The sequence below is a fragment of the Mustela nigripes genome, chromosome 2 (genome assembly GCF_022355385.1).
Source record: "Mustela nigripes isolate SB6536 chromosome 2, MUSNIG.SB6536, whole genome shotgun sequence".
NCBI lineage: Eukaryota > Metazoa > Chordata > Mammalia > Carnivora > Mustelidae > Mustela > Mustela nigripes.
In genome coordinates this window covers 11,378,958-11,402,132 of record NC_081558.1, presented here as the reverse complement: position 1 = coordinate 11,402,132, position 23,175 = coordinate 11,378,958, and the positions used below count along the sequence as shown (strand labels likewise).

At 40.1% G+C, this 23,175-nt stretch overlaps 1 protein-coding gene across 1 annotated transcript; it reads right to left on the bottom strand.

Annotated features, from left to right (window-relative positions):
* Positions 1-19,046: 19,046 nt before the first annotated feature.
* LOC132010388 (olfactory receptor-like protein OLF4) lies at positions 19,047-20,015 on the bottom strand. The gene has a single exon (XM_059388261.1). The coding sequence runs from the start codon at positions 20,013-20,015 to the stop codon at positions 19,047-19,049; it is 969 nt and encodes a 322-aa protein (XP_059244244.1).
* Positions 20,016-23,175: the final 3,160 nt, after the last annotated feature.

The window sequence follows — 23,175 nt, the reverse complement described above, 5'->3', positions numbered from 1 at the left end:
ATCTGAACTCATAGAAACAGAGAGTAGGCGATGCATGAGTGAGTCAGTTGGTTAATTGTCTGCCTTTGGCTCAGGTCATAATTCTGGTGCCTGGGACTGAATCTCCCATCAGGCTCCTTGCTCAGCAGAGAGCCTGCTTCTTTCTCTGCCTGATAGTCCCCTGTTTGTGCTCTCTCTCTCTCTCTCTCTCTATTTTTTTCACTCTCTCTATTAATAAATAAGATCTTAAAATAAAAGAAAAAAACAGTAGGTTGATGTTTACCTGGGGTTTGGAAAAATGAGAAGATGCTGGTGAAAGCCTACAAACAGTTATAAGATGAATGAGTTCAGGGAACTTATGTACAACATTGTCAATACACTTAATTCTATTATGTTGTATACTTGAATGTTGATACAGCGTACATAGTGAATGTTCCTACAACAAAAATAAATGATAACTTTGTGAAGTGATGGATGTATTTACTAACTTTATGTAGTGATCACCAAGTTGTATGTTTAAACTATGCTATAGTAAATGGAATCGATTCTCTAATTTCCCTTTCTGTATTTTCATTGTTAGTGTATAAGAAAGCCACTGATTTCTGTACATTGCCTTTGTATCCTGCCACATCGCTGAACTGCTGTATGAGTTCTAGTAGTTTGGGGATGGAGTCTTTTGGGTTTTCCATATAAAGAATCATGTCATCTGCAAAGAGAGAGAGTTTGACTTCTTCATTGCCAATTTGGATACCTTTTATTTCTCTTTGTTGTCTGATTGCTGTTGCTAGGACTTCTAATACTATGTTGAACAAGAGTGTTGAAAGTGGGCATCCTTGTCGTGTTCCTGATCTCAACGGGAAGGCTGCAAGCTTTTTCCCATTGAGGATGATATTTGCTGTGGGTCTTTCATAGATAGATTTGATGAGGTTCAGGAATGTTCCCTCTATCCCTATACTTTGAAGCGTTTTAATCAGGAACGGATTCTGGATTTCGTCAAATGCTTTTCCTGCATTGATTGAGAGGACCATGTGGTTCTTCTCTCTTCTCTTATTAATTTGTTGTATCACATTGATTGATTTGCGAATGTTGAACCATCCTTGTAGCCCAGGGATGAATCCCACCTGGGCATGGTGGATAATCTTTTTAATGTGCTATTGGATCCTGTTTGCTAGGATCTTGTTCATAGTCTTAGCATCCATATTCATCAGTGATATTGGTCTGAAATTCTCTTTCTTGGTAGGGTATTTGCCTGGTTTGGGGATCAGGGTAATGCTGGCTTCGTAGAAAGGGTCTGGAAGTTTTCCTTCTGCTTCAATTTTTTGAAACAGCTTCAGGAGCATAGGTGTTATTTCTTCTTTGAAAGTTTGGTATAATTCCCCAGGGAATATGTCAGGTCCTGGGCTCTTTTTTTTTGGGGGGGGGGGGGGGTTTAGTCAGTGCTTCAATGTTGTTACTAGATATCAGTCTATTCAGGTTGTTGATTTCTTTCTGGTTCAATTTTGGTAGTTTATAGTTTTCCGGGAATGCATCCATTTCATCTACGTTGCTAAGCTTATTGGCATATAACTGTTGATAGTAACTGCTGATGATTGTTTCTATTTCCATGGTGTTAGTTGTGATCTTTCCCTTTTCATTCATAATTTTTTTTAAAATTTTTCTTTAACATTCATTTGTTTTTTTCAATTTATTTATTTTCAGAAAAAGAGTATTCATTATTTTTTCACCACACCCAGTGCTTCATGCAATCTGTGCCCTCTATAATACCCACCACCTGGTACCACAACCTCCCACACCCCCGCCACTTCAAAGCCCACAGATTGATTTTCAGAGTCCATAGTCTCTCATGATTCACCTCCCCTTCCAATTTACCCCAACTCCCTTCTCCTCTCTAACACCCCTTGTCCTCCATGATATTTGTTATGCTCCACAAATAAGTGAAACCATATGATAATTGACTCTCTCTGCTTGACTTATTTCACTCACCATAATCTTTTCCAGTCCCGTCCATGTTGCTACAAAAGTTGGGTATTCATCCTTTCTGATGGAGGCATAATACATTCATAATTTTATGAATTAGGGCTTTCTCTCTTTTCTTTTGGATTAGTGTGACCAATGGTTTATTGATCTTATTTTTTCTTTCAAAAAACCAGCTTCTAGTTTCATTGATACATTCTACTGTATCAGTGGTTTCTACCTCATGATCTCAGCTCTAATCTTGAATATTTTCCTTCTTATGTGTGGAGTTTGTTTGATTTGTTGTTGATTCTCCAGTTCTTTAAGGTGTAGAGACAGGTGCTGTGTTCTGGATTTTTTAATTTTTTTGAGGGAGCCTTGGATGGCTATGTATTTCCCCCTTAGGACCACCTTTGCTGTATACCATAGGTTTTGGACAGAAGTGTCTTCATTCTCATTGATTTCCATGAATTGTTTCAGTTCTTCTTTGATAATCCTGGTTGATCCAAGCATTCTTAAGCATGGTGGCCTTTAGCTTCCAGGTGTTTGAATTCCTTTTGAGCTTTTCCTTGTGACTGAGCTCCAGTTTCAAAGCATTGTGATCTGAGAATATGCAGGGAATCATCTCAGTCTTTTGGTATCAGTTGAGTCCTGATTTGTGACCCAGTATGTGGTCTATTCTTGAAAAGGTTCCCTGTGCACTTAAGAAGAATGAGTATTCTGTTGCTTTAGGGTGGAATGTTTTGTGTATATCTATGAGGTGCATCTGGTCCAATATGTCATTCAATGCTCTTGTTTTTTTATTTCTGCTTCCATGGTCTGTCTATTTCTGAGAGAGGCGTGTTAAGATCTCCTACGATTAGTGTATTCATATCAATATGACTCTTTATCTTAATTAACAGTTTTCTTATGTAGTTGGCTGATCCCCTATTGGGGGGATAGATATTTACAATTGTTATATCATCTTGGTAGATAGTCCCTTTAAGGATTATGTAGTGTCCTTCTGTATCTCTGACTACAGTCTTTTTTTACTAGTTTAAAATCTAATTTGTCTGATATAAGAATCACTAACCCAGCCTTCTTTTGAGGTCCATTGTCATGAAAAATTCTTCTCCATCCCTTCATTTTCAGTCTGGGTGTATCTTTAGGTTCAAAATGGGTCTCTTGTAGACAACATATGGATGGGTCCTGTCGTTTTATCCAATTTGCAACCCTGTGGCGTTATATGGGCACATTTAGGCCATTCACATTGAGAGTGATTATTGATAGATACATTTTTATTGACATTATGTTACCTTAGATGTCTTTCTTTCTGTAGACTGTCTCTATATTTCTGTTCAATGCTATTCTTAGGATTTTTTCTCTTTTATAGAACCCCCCTTAATATTTCCTGCAGTGTCAGCTTGGTGGTTGCATAGTCTTTTAAGCCTTGCCAATCTTGGAAACTCTTTATCTCTCCATCCATTTTGAATGTCAGTCTTGCTGGATAAAGTATTCTTGACTGCATGTTCTTCTCATTTAGTGCCCTGAATATATCTTGCTAGCCTTTTCTGGCTTGCCAGGTCTCTGTGGACAGGTCTGACGTTATTCTGGTGGGCTTTCCTCTGTAAGTAAGAAGCCTCTTTGCCCTAGCATCTTTCAAGAGATTATACCTACAATCATGACTGCTCAATTTGACTATCAGTTGTCGTGATGTTTTTTTGGAATGTATAATCTTTTGTGGAGACCATTCAGTGTCTAGTACATGAATGCTGGTTCCATTCGTGAGATTGGGAAAATTTTCATGAAGAACTTGTTCCACTGTATCTTCTAGACTTCTTTCATTCTCCTCTCCTTCAGGGATTCCAATAATTCTCACGTTGGAATGTTTTATGCCATCATTTATTTCCCTGATTCTGTTTTCGTGGCTTCTTAGCTGTTTGTTCCAGGCTTCCTCCTGATCCTTTCTATCTGTTTGTCCTCCAGATCATAATTCTATCTTTTTTCTCAGTTACCCTAGCTTTGAGATCATTTAGATTAGATTGGAACTCATTGAGAGCATCATGAATGTCCTCCCTGGTAGCTTTAAGCTCCGCTCTAACATTGTGAACATCATCTCTCATCGCTTTCAGCTCAGCCCTACTCAGTTCTGTTTGGTCATCCATGGCTTTCTCCAACCTAGCTATTGCCTGGATAATTATTAGCCTGAATTCTCTTTCCGACATATTGTCTATGTTGATAGCTGTTAGCTCTGTTGCAGAAGGTCCATCCTCTGTATTTTTCTTCTGTTGGGCATTCCTCCTCCTAGTCATTTTGGAGAGAGATGACTGAACAGATGTAGCTGGATGTACATCTGTGGTGCAGCCAAGGTGCACCCTGGAACGCTTCCGAGCAAGCAGGATTCTACACCCAAATGAGAGACAAAAAAAAAAAAAAAAAAAAAAAAAAAAAAAAAGAGAGAAAAAAAAAAAAAAAAAGAAAGAAAAGAAAAGGAAGAAGAGAGAGAGAGGGAGACAGGAAAGAAAGGGAAGTTGAAAGAGAAGGTTCAGACCAAATTGGCCCCAAGGTAAGATTTATGAAGTAGACAAACAAAAACAGACAAAGAAAAAGACTGATAAAAGTATATGACAAGAGAAAAAAAACTATATATATGCAAATAAAGGAAGAATCTCGTCAAAAAGAACCCCAAGTGTAAGATTTATATGCTATCAGGACAAACACAAAAACACAGAAACACTGGTGGAAGAAAAATATTGGAGAGTGGTTATAAATTCGCAGTGTGTGCGAGGAAGGTTTTTTTTTTATTCTTCCTGGATGTATCTTGATATCTTTGTTAGAGGACTCAACTTTCCTAAGATAAAGGGGGATTAAATATTGGTTTCCCTATAGGGTTAGTATTGATTGGCAAAAGGGGATTACTTTGAAGTTTAACTCTATATGAATACTAGAAAATAAAAATAAAAAGGAATAAACTAGACTAGACTAAACTAAACTAAAATAAAAAAAAGGAATTCAAAAAATAAAATTGCAAGAGAAAAACATAGGTGTATGTATCAAAAAGTTCAGGTTAGAAGGTTATTATGGAATTTGATGTACTGGACAGCTCGCTGTGATGGTAAATAGGTTAAAAATTTATCTATATATAAAAAAAAATGAACCAGAATAGTGGGAACGAGTGAAAAATGAAAGTTTTTCTATGAAGTAGTGGTTGTTCTCTTGTAGTCCTTTTTTTTCTCTTTTTTTTTCTTTCTTGGTATTTTTTCTGGGGGAGGGGCCTGCCACGTGTGTTTTCAGTCAATGATGCTCCCTGAGTTAAGTCCTCCCGCCCCCCCCTCAAGGGAGTGGGCTCTGAGGAACTGTTTTTTTTCAGGCTTTTGTTTTCTGGTGGTTTCACTTTTTTTTTTCTCTCACTTTGACTGCTTTTGACAGTTTTTGTAGTTTTAGAGCAAAACAAACCGCACCCTGACCTCTGTCTCTCAGAGAGAAGCCTCAGTCTGGCTGCAGAGCCTAAATAAGTTCCCCCTTGGCCACTGGCAGAGCAAGTTCCGAGTCGCCGTCCCTGGGGACGCAGGAACTTTTGCTTGTACCCAAACCATGGCAGTGGCGGCTGTCTGGGCAGCTCCAGACTGCCAGAGAGGTTCCAAGCAGCAATCACACACTGAGATTTTCCTGCTGGCCCGGGTTGTGAGTGCCTGGTCTTTCTGGGTCTAAGAGCGCCCGGCTTATGTGCACCAATTTCAGGGGAGGCTGTGGGTCCCCCGTGCATCTCGGGCTCTGAGAACTGGGCGCAGGTCCGAAAGCACCAGGCTGGGCCTTCGCGCAACTCTCTGGGGGAGAGTCTTAGGCTCTGAAACAACGTCAAGTATCAAAGGGCGCTGGCTGGGCCTTTGTCCCTCAGGGGAGGATGTGGGGAATGAGTATCTCATGCTCTATAGCAGGGCTCCAGCGTTCTGCCTTCCGGCGTGTCTCCCATCCCCTCACAGGAGCCAGACCCCATGTGTTCTCAGGCACACTGGCCGCTTAAGGACCAAGAGCTGGTTTCTCCGCCGCACTCTCTCTGGCTCAGTGCCAGGGGAGGCTGTCCTGGTACTGGGGACGTAAGCCCCTGTCCCTAGCTGCCCCGATTCCCACAATCCCCCCCCCCCCCACCCCGCGATCCTTTGCTCTTTTGGAGTGCTTTCAACCAGTCTCCAAGTTAATGCTGGTCCCCAGACGCAGGGCACTCTCACTCATATTGGGGTATTACTTTCCAACCTGTCGCCTCTGGTGGCTCCCTCCCCCTTTTGTTTATCTTCCATTATCAGTCCACCATTCCCACTCCGCTTTACCTGCCCACTGGCATCTTCTGCCCCTGTAGAGATCAAGATGTGTATAATTCTGATCTCAGGCTGATTTCATGGGTGATTGGAGTTCTTTGGTAGGTAATCAGCTCACTTTGGGGTACAGGTTGAAAAGGCGCCTCCTCCTACTTCCCTGCCATCTTGTCCGCCCTCCAACTTTCACAATTTTTGTTTGTCTATTGTATTTCGATAAAAGTGGGTAAATGAGGAAAAATATTCTTATGTCTCTGTCTTCTATTTGCATTCCAAATGTCACCTCCTCCCAGTGGAGCACTCCCCATAAAAAAATAAATAAAACACAGTACCAGGATGAAAACCATTATGCATATGTCAATGGGAAGGTCAGTCAATAGGAAAACAGTATCTACATAAGGGTGCCAAGAAGATAGGATCAGTGATGCAACAGTTCTTAGCTCCATTAATCAGTGAGTTACATACAAGGTCCCTGTTCTCTGAGGAATCTGGAATGACAAGATTTTATTTATTTGATCTTTTCCTAGAGTAGAAATGGTAATCATTAGGCAAGGGGTAAATATTTTCCTTTGGGGGAAAGCCTGACCCTGTGAAGGAGAATTTCCATAACAGCCCAGTATACACATAATTCAGTCTCAGTGTCTTCTCTGAGATCATTCCACTGCTGAAAGGGAAAGTGGAAATGAAAACTTTCAGATTGTAATTCACACTATTTTCAGAGATGGCCCTAGATCCTCATCTTTCTCTATAGCCCAGTCTTTGTCAATGTGACCAACACATTCCCTCAAGTGGTGAAGACTTTTCCTCTGCCTTATATTTGGGCTGGGTTAGGATTTTTTATTTGCTGTGGCTAGCAGAATATGGTAGGAGTGACAGTGGACCTGAGAGCCTTGGTGCATTTCTGCTGCTCTTTCTTGGAACTCTGTCTTGAAAAAGGGAATTAAGCTAGGTGGGCTGCTAGAGGAAGTGAGGACAGGTGGAGCAGGGCTAAGCTGTAAAAGCCAAGGCCACCATAGCTCAGCCACAACAAGCTAGCTAATCCCCAGGTATATTAGGATTCCCAGAAAAGATCAGCAGATCTCCCCCAGCTGACACACAGTTGGTTCAAGACTCTTGAGGAAAGCAACAAAGATTAGAACAATCCATCACCAAACAATTCCACTTGATAGTATAGATATTATAGCAAGCCATTTGTTTTTAGGATATCTTGCCATGCAGCAACATTTTTAATCATTCAGTTATTAAAGTTAATTTTGGATAATTGTTAAAAAGTGACTCTAAGGGCATCTGGGTGGCTCATTCAGTTGTGCTTTCAACTCTTGGTTTCAGCTTGGATCATGATTTCCAGCTCCAGGGGTGAACCCCAACTTTGGGCTCCATGCTCAGCTAGGAGTCTGCTTGAGATTCTCTCTCAATCTCCTTCTGCCCCATTCCTTTTTCTTGCTCTCTATCAGATAAATAAGTAAATCTTAAGTGGTGTGTGTTGTGATGAGCACTGGGTGTTATATGCAAGTAATGAATCATTGGACACTACATCAAATACTAATGATGTTCTATATGTTGGCTAACTGAACACACACAAAAAAGGGTGAACCTAATGAAGATCTTTTTCATGTGCCAAGAAGAGTTTGGAAGGATATTCATTTTTGTGGAGAATACATAGTGCCTCAGAATCACATAATGTGGAAGAAATTACTGCTCTCTGTGTCCTGCTGAGACATAATTAAAAAAAATTTTTATTTTTTATAAACATATAATATATAATATATTTTATTTACATGTCTGTGAATCGCCAGGTTTACACACTTCACAGCACTCACAATAGCACATACCCTCCCCAATGTGCATAACCCAACCCCCCTTCTCCCAACCACCCTCCCCCCAATAACCCTCAGTTTTTTTTTTTTTGGTGAGATTAAGAGTCATTTATGGTTTGTCTCCATCCCAATCCCATCTTGTTTCATATTTCTTCTCCTACCCCCTTTACCCCCCCATGTTGCATCACCACTTCATCATATCAGGGAGATCATATGATAGTTATCTTTCTCTGATTGACTTATTTCACTAAGCACGATACACTCTAGTTCCATCCACATCCTTGCAAATGGCAAGATTTCATTTCTTTTGATGGCTGCATAGTATTTCATTGTGTATATATAACACTTCTTCTTTATTCATTCATCTGTTGATGAAAATCTAGGTTCTTTACATAGTTTGGCTACTGTAGACATTGCTGCTATAAACATTCGGGTGCATGTGCCCCTTTGGATCACTACGTTTGAATCTTTAGGGTAAATACCCAGTAGTGCAACTGCTGGGTCATAAGGTAGTTCTATTTTCTTTTCATTTTTTAAAATTAATTTTATATTTATTTTCAGCATAACAGTATTCATTATTTTATGACCACATCCAGTGCTCCATGCCATCCGTGCCCTCTATAATACCCACCACCTGGTACACCAACCTCCCACCCACCCCACTTCAAACCACTCAGATTGTTTTTCAGAGTCCATAGTCTCTCATGGTTCACCTCCCCTTCCAATTTACCCAAACTCCCTTCTCCTCTCTAATTCCCCATGTCCTCCATGCTATTTGTTATGCTCCACAAATAAGTGAAACTACATGATAATTGACTCTCTCTGCTTGACTTATTTCACTCAGCATAATCTCTTCCAGTCCCGTCCATGTTGCTACAAAAGTTGGCTATTCATCCTTTCTGATGGAGGCATAATACTCCATAGTGTATATGGACTACATCTTCCTTATCCATTCGTCCGTTGAAGGGCATCTTGGATCTTTCCACAGTTTGGCGACCGTGGCCATTGCTGCTATAAACATTGGGGTACAGATGGCCCTTTTTTTTTTTTTAAAGATTTTATTTATTTACTTGACAGAGAGAAATGACAGAGAGAAATCACAAGTAGACGGAGAGGCAAGCAGATTGTCGATTTCTTCCTGGTTCAATTTTGAGAGTTTATAGTTTTCCAGGAATGCATCCATTTCATCTAGGTTGCTAAGCTTATTGGCATCTAATTGTTGATAATATCTTCTGATGATTGTTTCAACTTCCTTGGTGTTAGTTGTGATCTCTGCCTTTTCATTCATAATTTTTGAATTTGGGCTTTCTCTCTTTTTTTTTGGATTAGTGTAGCCAATGGTTTATCGATCTTATTGATTTTCTCAAAAAACCAGCTTCTAGTTTCATTGATACGTTCTACTCTATCTCTGGTATCTACCTCATTGATCTCAGCTCCAATCTTGATATTTCCCTTCTTACATGTGGAACTTGATTTATTGTTGATTCTTCAGTTCTTTAAGGTGTAGAGACAGGTGCTGTGTTCTGGATTTTTTAAATTTTTTGGAGAGGGGCTTGGATGGCTATGTATTTCTGCCTTAGGACCACCTTTGCTGTTTCCCATAGGTTTTGGACCGAAGTGTCTTCATTCTCATTGGTTTCCATGAATTGTTTCAGTTTTTCTTTGATCTCCTGGTTGATCCAAGCATTCTTAAGCAAGGTGGTCTTTAGCTTCCAGGTGTTTGAGTTCCTTCCAAACTTTTCCTTGTTATTGAGTTCCAGTTTCAAAGAATTGTGATATGAGAATATGCAAGAAATCATCTCAGTCTTTTGGAATCGGTTGCATCCTGATTTGTGACCCAGTATGCGGTCTATTCTGGAGAAGGTTCCATGGTCACTTGGGAAGAATGAATATTCTGTTGTTTTAGGGTGGAATGTTCTGCAAATATCTATGAGGTCCATCTGTTACAATGTGTCATTCAGTGCTCTTGTTTCTTTATTGATTTTCTGCTACTATGATCTGTCTATTTCTGAGAGAGGCGTGTTAATATTTCCTACTATTAGTGTATTCATATCAATATGACTCTTTATCTTGATTAGCAGTTTTCTTATGTAATTGACTCTTCCCATATTGGGGGCATAGATATTTACAATTGTTATATCATCTTGGTGGATAGTCCCTTTAAGGATTATGTAGTGTCCTTCTGTATCTCTGACTACAGTCTTCAGTTTAAAATCCAATTTATATGATGCGAGAATCGCTAATCCAGCCTTCTTTTGAGGTCCACTGGCATGAGAAATTCTTCTCCATCCCTTCACTTCCAGTCTGGGTGTATCTTTAGATTCAAAATGGGTCTCTTGTAGACAACATATGGATGGGTCCTGTTGTTTTATCCAATCTGCAACCCTGTCGCGTTCTATGGGCACATTTAGGCCATTCACATTGAGAGTGATTATTGATAGAAAAGTTTTTATTGACATTGAGTTACCTTTGAAGTCCTTCTTTCTGTAGATTGTCTCTGTATTTCTGTTCAATGCTATTCTTAGGATTTTTTTTCTTTTATAGAACCCCCCTTAATATTTCCTGCAGTGTTGGCTTGGTGGTTGCATAGTCTTTGAAGCCTTGCCGATCTTGGAAACTCTTTATCTCTCCATCCATTTTGAATGTCAGTCTTGCTGGATAAAGTATTCTTGACTGCATGTTCTTCTCATTTAGTGCCCTGAATATATCTTGCCAGCCCTTTCTGGCTTGCCAGGTCTCTGTGGACAGGTGTGACGTTATTCTGATGGGCTTTCCTTTGTAAGTAAGGAGACTCTTTGTCCTAGTGGCTTTCAAGAGATTATACCTACAATTATGTCTCTTCAATTTGGCTATCAGTTGTCGTGATGTTTTTTTGGAATGTATAATCTTTTGTGGAAACCATTCAGCCTCTAGTACATGAGCGCTGGTTCCATTCACGAGATTGGGAAAATTTTCATGAAGAGCTTGTTCCACTATATCTTCTAGACTTCTTTCTTTCTCCTCCCCTTCAAGGATTCCAATAATTCTGATGTTGGAATGCTTCATGGCATCATCTATTTCCCTGATTCTGTTTTCGTGGTTTCTAAGCTGTTTGTTCCAGGCTTCCTCCTGATCCTTTCTCTCTATCTGTTTGTCATCCAGATCACTAACTCCTATCTTCTGTCTCAGTTACTCTAGCTTTGAGAGACTTTAGATTAGATTGGAACTCATTGAGAGGATTGTGTACCTCAGCCCTGGTAGCTTTAAGCTCCGCCCTAACATTCTGAACATCATCTCTGTTCGCTTTCAGCTCAGCCCTAATCAATTCTGTTTGGTCATCCATGGCTTTCTCCAACCTAGCTATTGCCTGGATAATTGTTAGCCTGATTTCTTCTCTGACATATTGTCTATGTTGATAGCCATTAGCTCTGTTGCAGAAGGTCCATCCTCTGTATTTTTCTTCTGTTGGGCATTCCTCCTCCTAGTCATTTTGGTGAGAGATGACTGAACAGATATAGCTCGATGTATTGACCGTGGTGCAGTCAAGGTGCACCCTGGGACACGTCTGAGCGATCAGGATTCCCCACTCAAACGAGAGACAAAAGAAAAGAAAAAAAAAAAAAGAAAAGAGAGAGAGAGACAGGAAAGAAAGGGAAGATTAAAGAGAAGGTTCAGCCCAAATGGGCCCCAAGGTAAGATTTAGGAAGTATACAAACAAATGCAGACAAACAAAGAGACTGATAAAAGTATATGACAAGAGAAATAAAAATATATGTAAATAAAGGAAGAACCTTGTCAAAAAGAACCCCAAGTGTAAGATTTATATACTATCAGGACAAACACAAAAGCATAGAAACAGTGGTGGAATAAAAAGATGGGAGAGTGGTTATTCATTCTCAGTGTGGGCAAGGAATTTTGATTTGATTCTTCCTGGATGTATCTTGATATTTTTGTTAAAGGACTCAACTAAGATAAAGGGGTATTAAAAATCGGTTTACCTATATGGGTAGTATTGATTGGGAAAAGGGGACTACTTTGAAGTTTAACTCTATATGAATATTAGAAAATAAAAATAAAAAGGAATAAGATAGAGTAAACTAAACTACAATTAAAAAAAAAGAAATTCAAAAGATAGAAATGGAAAAGAAAAACACAGGTGTATGTATCAAAAAGTTCAGGTTAGAATGTTATTATGGAATTTGATGTACTGGACAGCACACTGTAATGGTAAATAGGTTAAAAAAATTATCTATATACAAAAAAAAATGAACCAGAGTACTGGGAATGAGTTAAAAATAAAAGTTTTCCTATGAAGTAGTGGTGGTTGTTCTCTTGTCCTCCTTTTTTTTCTTTTTCTTTCTTGGTTTGTTTTCTGGGGGAAGGGCCTGCGATGTGGGTTGTGAGTCAATGATTTTCCCTGAGTTAAGTCCTCCCTTCCCCCTCAAGAGGGTGGGCTCTGAGGAAACTGTTTTTTTTTTTTTTTTCAGCCTTTCATTCTCTGAGGGTTTTTATGTTTGTTCACTTTTTTTTTCCTCTGACCTTGACCGCTTTTGATGGTTTTTGTAGTTTTAGAGGAAAACAAATAGCACTCTGACCTCCCTCTCAGAAAGAAGCCTCAGTCTGGCTGCAGAACCCAAATAAGTTCCCCCTTGGCCACTGGCAGAGCAAGTTCCAAGTTGCGGTCCCTGGGGATGCAGGATTTTTTTTTTTTTAATATAATTTTTTATTTTTTATAAACATATATTTTTATCCCCAGGGGTACAGGTCTGTGAATCACCAGGTTTACACACTTCACAGCACTCACCAAAGCACATACCCTCCCCAATGTCCATAATCCCACCTCCTTCTCCCAAACCCCCTCCCCCCAGCAACCCTCAGTTTGTTTTGTGAGATTAAGAGTCACTTATGGTTTGTCTCCCTCCCAATCCCATCTTTTGCTTTTACCCAAAGCCATGGCAGTGGCGGCCGTCTGGGCACCTCCAGACTGCCAGAGAGGTTCCAAGCAGTGATAGCACACTGAGATTTTCCCACTGGACCGGGGCTGGGAGTGCCTGGTCTATCTGGGTTTAAGAGCGCCCAGCTTGCGTGCACCTCTTTCAGGGGAGGCTGTGGGTCACACGGGGGTCTCAGGCTCTGAGAACCGGGCACAGGTCCGAAAGCACCAGGCTGGGCCTTCGCACACTTCTCTGGGGGTAAAATTTGGGGCATACATCTTAGGCTCTGAAACAATGGTGCATATCAAAAGGCGCTGGCTGCGCCTTTCTACCTCTCTCAGGGGAGGATGAGGGGTGCATGCATCTCAGGCTCTATAGCAGGGCTCCAGCGTTCTGCTGTCTGGTGTGTCTCCCATCCCCTCACAGGAGCCGGACCCCATGCGTTCTCGGGCGTGCTGGCAGGCTAGGGACCAAGAGCTGGTTTCTCCACCACACTCTCTCTGGCTCAGCTCCAGGGTAGGCTGTCCTGGGACTGGGGACTTAAGCCCCTGTCCCTAGCTGCCCTGATTCCCACAATTTCCCCACTGTGATCCTTTGCTCTTTTGGAGTGCTTTCAACCAGTCTCCAAGTTAATGCTGGTCCCCAGACACAGGGCAGTCTCGCTCTTATTGGGGTATTACTTTCAAACAGGTCACCTCTGGTGGCTCCCTCCCCCTTTTGTTTATCTTCCGATATTAGTCCACCATTCCCACACCACTTTTCCTGCCCACTGGCATCTTCTGGCCCTGTAGAGATCCAGACATGTATAATTCTGATCTCAGGCTGATTTCATGGGTGATTGGAGTTCTTTGGTAGGTAACCAGCTCACTTTGGGGTACAGGTTCCCCGCCATCTTTTCCCCCCTCCGGTAGTTCTATTTTCAACATTTTGAGGAACCTCCATGCCTGCTGAGACATCTTGATTTTAGCCCCAAAAGATTCATTTTTGCATTGCATTGACCTCAAGGACTAGAAGAGTATAAATTTGTTTCTATTAACCCCTCAGTGTGGTAATTGGTGATAGTAGCAATAAAAAGGGACAAAGACATTTCTCCAATACTTTTTTTTTTTTTTTTTTTGAAGAAGCTTAATTTAAGCCTCTCAAATCATTCACTTAACTTCTTTGGGTAAGGGCATTTTGTACTGAAACCCTACCTTAACGATAAGAAAAAAATATATACTTTTTTTTTTTTCATTGAAGAGTTTACTGCAGATCAACAAAAAACTTACTTTGTGGGTCGTCTGCCAGGATGTAGACATGGCTTTTTTTTTAAATTTTTTATTTTTTATAAACATATATTTTTATCCCCAGGGGTACAGGTCTGTGAATCAGGAGGTTTACACACTTCACAGCACTCACCAAATCACATACCCTCCCCAATGTCCATAATCCCACCCCCTTCTCCCAAACCCCCTCCCCCCGGCAACCCTCAGTTTGTTTTGTGAGATTAAGAGTCACTTATGGTTTGTCTCCCTCCCAATCCCATCTTGTTTCATTTATTCTTCTTCTACCCACTTAAGCCTCCATGTTGTATCACCACTTCCTCATATTTGACAGAGAATGTCTTTATAGTGAAATGTTATAATCATGAGATTTAAATCTAAAGTCACTTTGTAGATACTCAGACCAATTAGCTGGTACAGAGGAGTTCTCCTTGCATAATGTCAGTGTGGTTCTGCCTTTGAGGCCTCTGGGCACGTAGGTAAGAAAAGTGATACATTTTGAAAATTCAGGCCACCTGTTCTCAAAATTTTGGGGTCTGAATTTCTAAATTCCTAGCAGTCCACGTGAAAGCAAGTGCTCATTCTTTTCATTCATTTACCCTCCAAGTTTCTCTCAAGCTTTCTTTCAACACTATAGACAGGTATAATGAGTTATAATTAGGGTTATGAACCTTATGCATGTACATCCATGCATGTGTATTTTCTTGAAATAAATATATACATGAATATACATACATTTACATACACACAACCCTTAATCTTAAACTTCTTTGGACCCAACAAGGTATTTCACATTTCCTCTTGCCTTAAAACATCTCTTGAAGTTATGTTTATGATTTAATATTGCCTTTTCTGAAGACAAGGTGAATTGCCTTTTCTGAAAGTGAAGGTGGAGGGATTACTGCATAATAAAGTAGATACACTTCTCCAATGAAGACATACAAATGGCTATCACACACATGAAAAAATGTTCATCATCATTAGCCATCAGGGAGATTCAAATTAAAACTACATTGAGATACCACCTTACACCAGTTAGAATGGCCAAAATTAGCAAGACAGGAAACAACTTGTGTTGGAAAGGATGTGGAGAAAGGGGAACCCTCTTACACTGTTGGTGGGAATGCAAGTTGGTGCAGCCATTTTGGAAAACAGTGTGGAGATTCCTCAAGAAATTAAAAATAGAGCTTCCCTATGACCCTGCCATTGCACTCCTGGGTATTTACCCCAAAGATACAGATAGAGTGAAAAGAAGGGCCATCTGTAACCCAGTGTTTATAGCAGCAATGGCCACAGTCGCCAAACTGTGGAAAGAACCAAGATGCCCTTCACTGGACAAATGGATAAGGAAGATGTGGTCGATATACACTATGGGGTATTATGCTTCCATCAGAAAGGATGCTCTCGTATTAGGGGTATTACTTGAATCCCCAACTTTTGTAGCAACATGGACGGGACTGGAAGAGATTATGCTGAGTGGATTAAGTCAAGCAGAGAGAGCATAACAAATAACATGGACGACAAGGTGAGATGGAGAGAAGGGAGTTGAGGGAAATTGGAAGGGGAAGTGAACGATGAGAGACTATGGACTCTGAAAAACAACCTGAAGGTTTTGTAGGTGCAGGAGGTGGGAGGTTGGGGGAACCAGGTGTTGGGTATTGGAAAGGGCATGGTTTGCATGGAGCACTGGGTGTGGTGCAAAAACAATGAAAACTGTTATGCTGAAAAGAAATAATAAATTTAAAAAAAAATTGAAGTAGTTAGAGCTTTCTGTGCACCTTCTTGAGTTCTATGGAAATGGAATGATGCTGTATGTACCCATGATTTTTTAGTAATTCTTTCAATTCCCAAAGTTGTATACATTTTTTTACATACTTGATTTTTTATTATTATTTTTTTATAAACATATAATACATTTTTATCCCCAGGGGTACAGATCTGTGAATCGCCAGGTTTACACACTTCACAGCACTCACAATAGCACATCCAAAGTTGTATACCTAAGCATGTACAGTTTATCACATGTAATAATGCTCCAGTAAATTAATGAGAATTTAAAAAATTCTAGTAGTGCTTATGACTCAGGGCAGATCTGGAGCACAGGTAGCTGAGCCACCCCTGTCCAAGTGGGAGAGGTCTCTTCCAACTGTGGAAAAGCAAAGGTTCACATCTGCATGTTAAAATAGTGGAAATAAATTAAGGCCATTCACATTTCATAAACTCATTTATTTTGTATTTAGAAGATTACCTGTCGTGGCTGGCGCGACATACCGACCAGGAAAGTGAGGGTAAGAGGATGGTGAAAAGAAATTAAGAGTCAAAGAGATGGGGGCAGGAGGAGCACTAAGGAGGATGTCCCATAGTGCCAAAGTTTATTTAGCAGAGTTCTGATTTATACCACACAGTAAGGGAATCACCTCCTGTACATCTGGTGCTAGTTTCTATTTTGGCCTGAGAGTAGCTGGCCATGCAGAGATATCAGACAGCCTTGACATTCGTGGTTTGGACACCTAGGCCATAACTCAATATTCACAAAACACAGGAGCCTTATTAACTTAGTCTTGAGACAGCAATGGCAATGGCAACAAGCCAAACCTTACAATGTTCTCATAACAATCACCAGGGAAAAACGGTGGCACTCTAGCTTGCCACCTGTGAAAGTCCTCGGTTGAAGAGGTTCCCAAGAACTGTTGCTTTATTGGGTTAACCCCTTCTAGGCACGAGGCTCCCAAAAATTACCTACATATTTGAAAGGAATAAAACGGCATAAATTGGTTCAAGATGGAAAAGCACTATAGCAACATGCCTCTGATGACCCTTAGAAACACAATGTAGAGAGTCAAAACTGACTTCAGACTCATGAGAAGCCCTGCACAGATCAGAACAACTGCCTACCCTACAGTCCCCTTCTATAATAAAGATGTTATATTAGCCATTTCTTTTTTAGATTTCATTTATTTACATGAGAGAGAGAGAGAAAGAGAGAGAGAGAGTGCATAACCTAGAGAGGGAGCATGGTGGCAGGTGGTGGTGAAAGAAGTAGAGAGAGAAAAAGACTCCCTGCTGAGTAGGGAGCTCAATTCCAGGACCCCTGGATCATGATCTGAGCCAAAGGCATATGCTTAACCAACTGAGTTATCCAGGCACCCCTATACTAATCCATTTTGTTTTAGGGTGTTTTGTATGTACCAATAGCTAAGTGTTATAATAATCAATTCAGGGAGAACACATAGCATTTGTAATGATCTGATTCTTTTTATTCTAAGAATTTTTTCTGATACTTGAAATTAGCTTTCAAGAACTCTGTTCTTCAAGTTTATCTCATGTATTATAAAAATGACTCCAGGATGCCTAGTGGCTCAGTACCTTAAGTGGCTGCCTTCGGCTGAGGTCAGAATCCCAGAACCCTGGGATCCACTCTTGCATCAGGCTCCCTACTTATCAGGGAGTCTGATTCTCCCTCTCCCTGCCTACTACTCCCCCTGATTGTGTTCCATCTCTCTCTCTCTCTCTCTCAGATAAAAAAAAAATCTAAAAAAATAAATAAAAAATAAAAATGACTCCATTGAGGCCTCTTTGAGGTAACATGGAAAAGTTGGAAGGACAAGTCTGTGTGCACAAAACTTGTGACTCTAGGTCACATCATGGACAGGAATCCAAGCTTGCTTGTAAGTCAGCCGTAGTTATGAGGATGATATATAATGTATGATAATGATACTCTTTACTCACTGACACTTTAGAGGTTATGGCAAAATTTTGAATAGTGGGAAATACTTCATTTAGAGAAATGGAAGGACCAGAATCCAGAAAATAATTTAATAAAACCCCAAACGTGTCTATCACTTTTTCATCTTAATGAACATTCTTTTAGAATGGATTCTGATATTCCATAATTCAATGAATAGATGAAGTGCCAATAACAAATGTATGCTTTAATATTTTGCTTTATCACACTTAAAGCCAAAGTTGATTATAAGGCCATATATTATCATTCTATTTTATCCATTTCTGTATAGATTCCACTTGGAGAATGTATTTTACTATCTTTTTTTTCCCCTAAAGACTATGGTAGGCATGATGAACATAAGCTGTGTAACAACAGGATACTAATGTGTAGAAAAATCTCCATGAACAGCTACAATCACCAGTATATCTAAATATCCATTCTCAGACAGAACAGTAAAGATAACAATATACAAAGGAATGATGTTCATGAGAGGGAAGCACAGTGGTATTAGAATTTCCTCTATTATAAATTTACATAAATAGCCCTGGTGGCCAAGAGTAGATTTTCCATAGGAGTAGTATTCAGTCAAACTAAAGAAACTATACTTACCCTGATGTATTTAATTTGAGAAGATTTTTTTTTCAAAGATTGTATTTATTCACTTGACAGAGATCACAAGTAGGCAGAGAGGCATTGGGAGGGAGTAGGCTCCCTACTGAGCAGAGAGTCCAATGTGGGGCTCAATTCCAGAACCCTGGAATCATGACCCGAGCTTAAGGCAGAGGCTTTAATCCCCTTAGCCACCCAGAAGGCCCGAGAAGAAATAATTCTTAACAGATTCATGGAGTCCTTTGAATAAGTGAGAATATCCAAATATTTCACATTTGAGATTAGGAATGACATTGATAGAGCAGGATAATGACAAAGGGAAAATCTCTTGGATATCAGAGTTATCACAAAGCTTAACAAACTGAGTTATGTAAATTATGCAGAGAGGTTAAAAAAATAGAAATTCCCAGAAAAAAAAAATAGAAGAGGGATGTTCCAATTCCACAATCTGATCAATGTATCTCAACATTTGGATCAGGCTTTGGGCCCCGCACTCATGGGCACTTCTTCAGTGCTAGAACAATTATCCCTTTTAGAGCTGTCATCCTAGAGAATCTCATCAGAGCTTCCTTTATGTCTTTATTCCTCAGGCTGTAGATGAATGGGTTCAGCATGGGTGTAACCACCGTGTACATAACTGAGGCTACTGTATTTGAGTGGGAGCTCTTGGTAGCAGCAGAGCTAAGGTACACTCCTAGGCTCGTACAATAAAATAAAGAGACAACTGAGAGGTGAGATGTACAGGTGGAAAATGCTTTATACTTGCCCTGAGCTGATGAGATCCCACATATGGAGGAAACAATCATGGAGTAAGAGTAAAGGATACCAATGAAGGGACCAACAGCCAGCAACATGGCTGCAAAATACATCACCATATTATTGAGAAAGGTGTCAGAACATGCAAGTTGGATCATCTGGTTGAGTTCACAGAAAAAGTGGGGGATTTCCACCTCTGTGCAGAAGGACAACCGCAACACCATGGAAGTGTGTAGTAAAGAATGAAAGACACTCAGGATCCAACATACCAGAACCAGCAGTCCACAAAGCCAGGGGTTCATGATGACTGTGTAATGCAGTGGGTGACAGATGGCCACAAAGCGGTCATAAGCCATCACTGTCAGGAGGAACATGTCTAATCCTGTAAATAGTATGAAAAAATACATCTGTGTGATGCAGCCTGCATAGGTAATGACTTTTCTCTGAGTTTGGATATTCCACAGCATCTTGGGGACAGTGGTGGAGGTGAAACAGATGTCTACAAAAGACAGGTTTGCAAGGAAGAAGTACATGGGGGTGTGGAGGTGGGAGTCAGAGCTGACAGCCAGGATGATGAGCAGGTTTCCAAACACAGTGATCAGATAAATGGAGAGGAAAAGCCCAAATATGAGGGGCTGCAGTTCTGGTTTCTCTGTAAATCCAAGAAGGTGGAACTCTGAAATTCCTGTATTGTTTTCTGGGTCCATGTGTTGTAGGTGACTACCAGCACAGAGAGAAGTAACAGAATTAATTTTTACACAAATAGTCCTTGCTCACATTGTGGAAATGCAACAATTTTTGTTTTACAGTCAAGAAAGTAATCACAGTATTTTGTGAATGAATTTGGGTTAGGGGGATCCCTAATCCTCTCTGATTAGGAATTTTCATCACAACATCCAATGTTTTCCCAAAAGGTCGGGTATTTTACAGTTTCAGTAAGAAAACATTTCATGCATTTGAAAAATATATGCAATGTTGACCAAGTTTTGGAAATTCTAGTCATAAAGTAGTGGGTGTTGAAAAGCAAAAGTCCCTACAATTCAACGACGGTGATAGGGTAGATGCATATATAACGATTAAATAATCATGAGATGGGGAGAGATGATATGAACAGAACAAAAGCAGGTTAAGGGAGAGAATATGTCAGGTGTTATGTTGGGTGTTCAGTCAAGGTTGGCTAAGAAGGTGACCTTTGAAATGAGACTTCATGGAAGAGTGGGTGGAAGGGAGAGGTCTTCCTGATAGAGGAAACAGCTGATGCAAAGGCCCTGAGGAAGTACTTTTGTCAGAAAATGAAGGCTCAAAAGGAAGCCTGTGTGTTGAGGGGAATGGACAGCAGTGATGAGAGGTGGTGGCAGTGAATTTTGTAGAATCATGTGGCCTCATACCTGCTTAATATTCAAGACACAGGGACTTCCTTGTCCACACTGTGTACCTCCTCCTTTTTATGATCTGGTTGCATCAGCCTCCTGTCCATTGAACACCCCTCCTTAGTATCTTCTGTTATTGAATTTGGCCTATGTATTATAATTGGCATCTTGCAATGGAGGAACCTGTCTAACCCTTCTCTGAGGACTGCTCTCACTCATCAAGATGTCCACATGCACGTGTGCACACACACACACACACACACACACACACACACACACACACACAGTGTCACTTACATACAACAGAGCACACCAGGTCCTCCTTGTGTGTGTTACTTCGAAGTCCTTATTATCTTTCCCTACCCACTCCAACACAGTGTTTAGGATATGAATGGATATGCATCATATTACCTTTCCCATAAAGAATGTAGAATAATACCCAGAAATTCCTACTCAGAGCTTCCCAGGGACAAATCATCTTGGGTCTCCATTTTGTAATAGCCACTTTCTGACCTGTGTGTAAAGAAATGTAAAAAAGTGTTTTCAATATTTAGGGTGTTTTCTGGTTCCGTATGCAGTTTAGATAATTTTTTCCAGTTCTGTGAAAAATGTTGGTGGTATTTTGATAAGGATTAATCTGAGTGTGTATATTTGCTTTGGGTAGCATAGACATTTTAATAATATTTTTTCTTCCAATACATGAATATGGAATGTTTTCCAATTTTTTGTGCCTTCCTCAATTTCTTTCACAAGTATTCTACAATTTTTGGACTACAGATATTTTACCTCCTTGGTTAGGTTTCTTCCTAGATAACTTATGGTTTTCAATACAACTGTAAACAGCTAAGAGATACATGAAAAAATGTTTATATCTCTCATCATCAGGCAAATACAAATCAAAACCACAGTGAGATACCATCTCACACTGTTCACAAAGGCTAAAATTAACAACTTGATAGACAACAGATGTTAGCCAAGATGCAGAGAGAAAGGAAACCCCTCACACTGTCTGTGTAAATGCAGACTGGTGCAGACATTCTGGAAAACAGTAAGGAGGATTCTGAAAAAAATCAAAATAGCCACCATACCATGTGACAATTTCACTGCTTGGTATTTCTGCAATGGATACAAACAGTGATTTGAAAGGGCACATGTGCCTAAATGTTTATAGAAGTCATGTCCACAATAGGCAACATGTGGAAAGAGCCCAGAAGTCCATCCACAGATGAGTGAATAAAGATGTAGTAGGGGCTCCTGGGTGGACTCAGTGGGATAAAGGTGAGTATATATACACAATGTAATATTACTTGGCCATTAAAGAATCAAATCTTGCCATTTACAAAGACCTGGAGGGAGGTAGCATGTATTATGCTAAACAAAATAAGTCAGAGAAAGACAAATACTATATGATTTCATTCATAAGTGGAATTTAAGAAACAAAATGGATAAATATAGGGGAAAGGAAGAAAAAAATTAAAAAAGGATACAAACAGAGATGGAGGGAAACCACAAGTGCCTTTATAATAGGACAGAAACTGATGGTTGCTCGAGGGGAGGTCGGTGGGGGGCGATGGGTTAATTGGGTGATGGTCATTGAGGGCACTTGATGGAATGAATACTGGGCATTATATGCAACTGATGAATCACTAAATTCTATCTCTGAAACTAATAATACACTATATGTTAATTACACTGAATTTAAATAAAGTTTTTTTAAAAAGCAGCCGCAAAAAATTGTGTTCAATAAATAGAGAGATAGGGAGAGACAGACAGAGGGAGGGAGAAATGAGATGGACATACAGAGTAAAATGATCTAATAAGCTCAGTTTTTCTGATAGACTACAAGGAAGGGAAAGCTTCCTTGGTGCTAGCGGCATCCAGTCTTGCTTACATACCATTTTTTTAAAAAAAGATTTTATTTATTTATGTGACAGAGAGAGAGATCACAAGTAGGCAGAGAGGCAGGCAGAAAGAGGGAGGGGGAAGCAGACTCCCCACTGAGCAAAGAGCCCAATGTCCGGCTCGATCCCAGGACCCTGAGATCACAGGACCCTGAGCAAAAGGCAGAGGCTTAACCCACTGAGCCACCCAGGTGCCCCTACATACCATTTTTAATCAGCAAAAATAATAAGAGCAAAATAAGTTTTGTTCACAAAGTAGTGACATCTTTATGGTGTGAATCACATTATTGATTGAACATAACAAGAAAAAAATAAACCAACATTTCACAAAATTTGGACATTTTTATTACCAGAGAGCAGACTGAAGACTTTTTCATTTTTCTTCCTGTGCCTCATCCATATTTATTTGACCCATGCTTTTTTGTTTGGTTCCATAGAGGATGAGGTGAACCTTTTATCACTTTTCTTTTGTGGTATCTTTTTTTTAAATTTCTTATTTTTAGCCTTTGGGTACAATTACTTTCTTGACAAGTCTGATGAACACAATGACTCAATGTTCTTGTTCAACATGCAAGACTCTGTGAAATCCTACACAC

Coding starts and splice junctions, on each gene's coding strand:
- LOC132010388 (XM_059388261.1), bottom strand. CDS start 20,015: ATGGACCCAGAAAACAATACAGGAATTTCAGAGTTCCACCTTCTTGGA.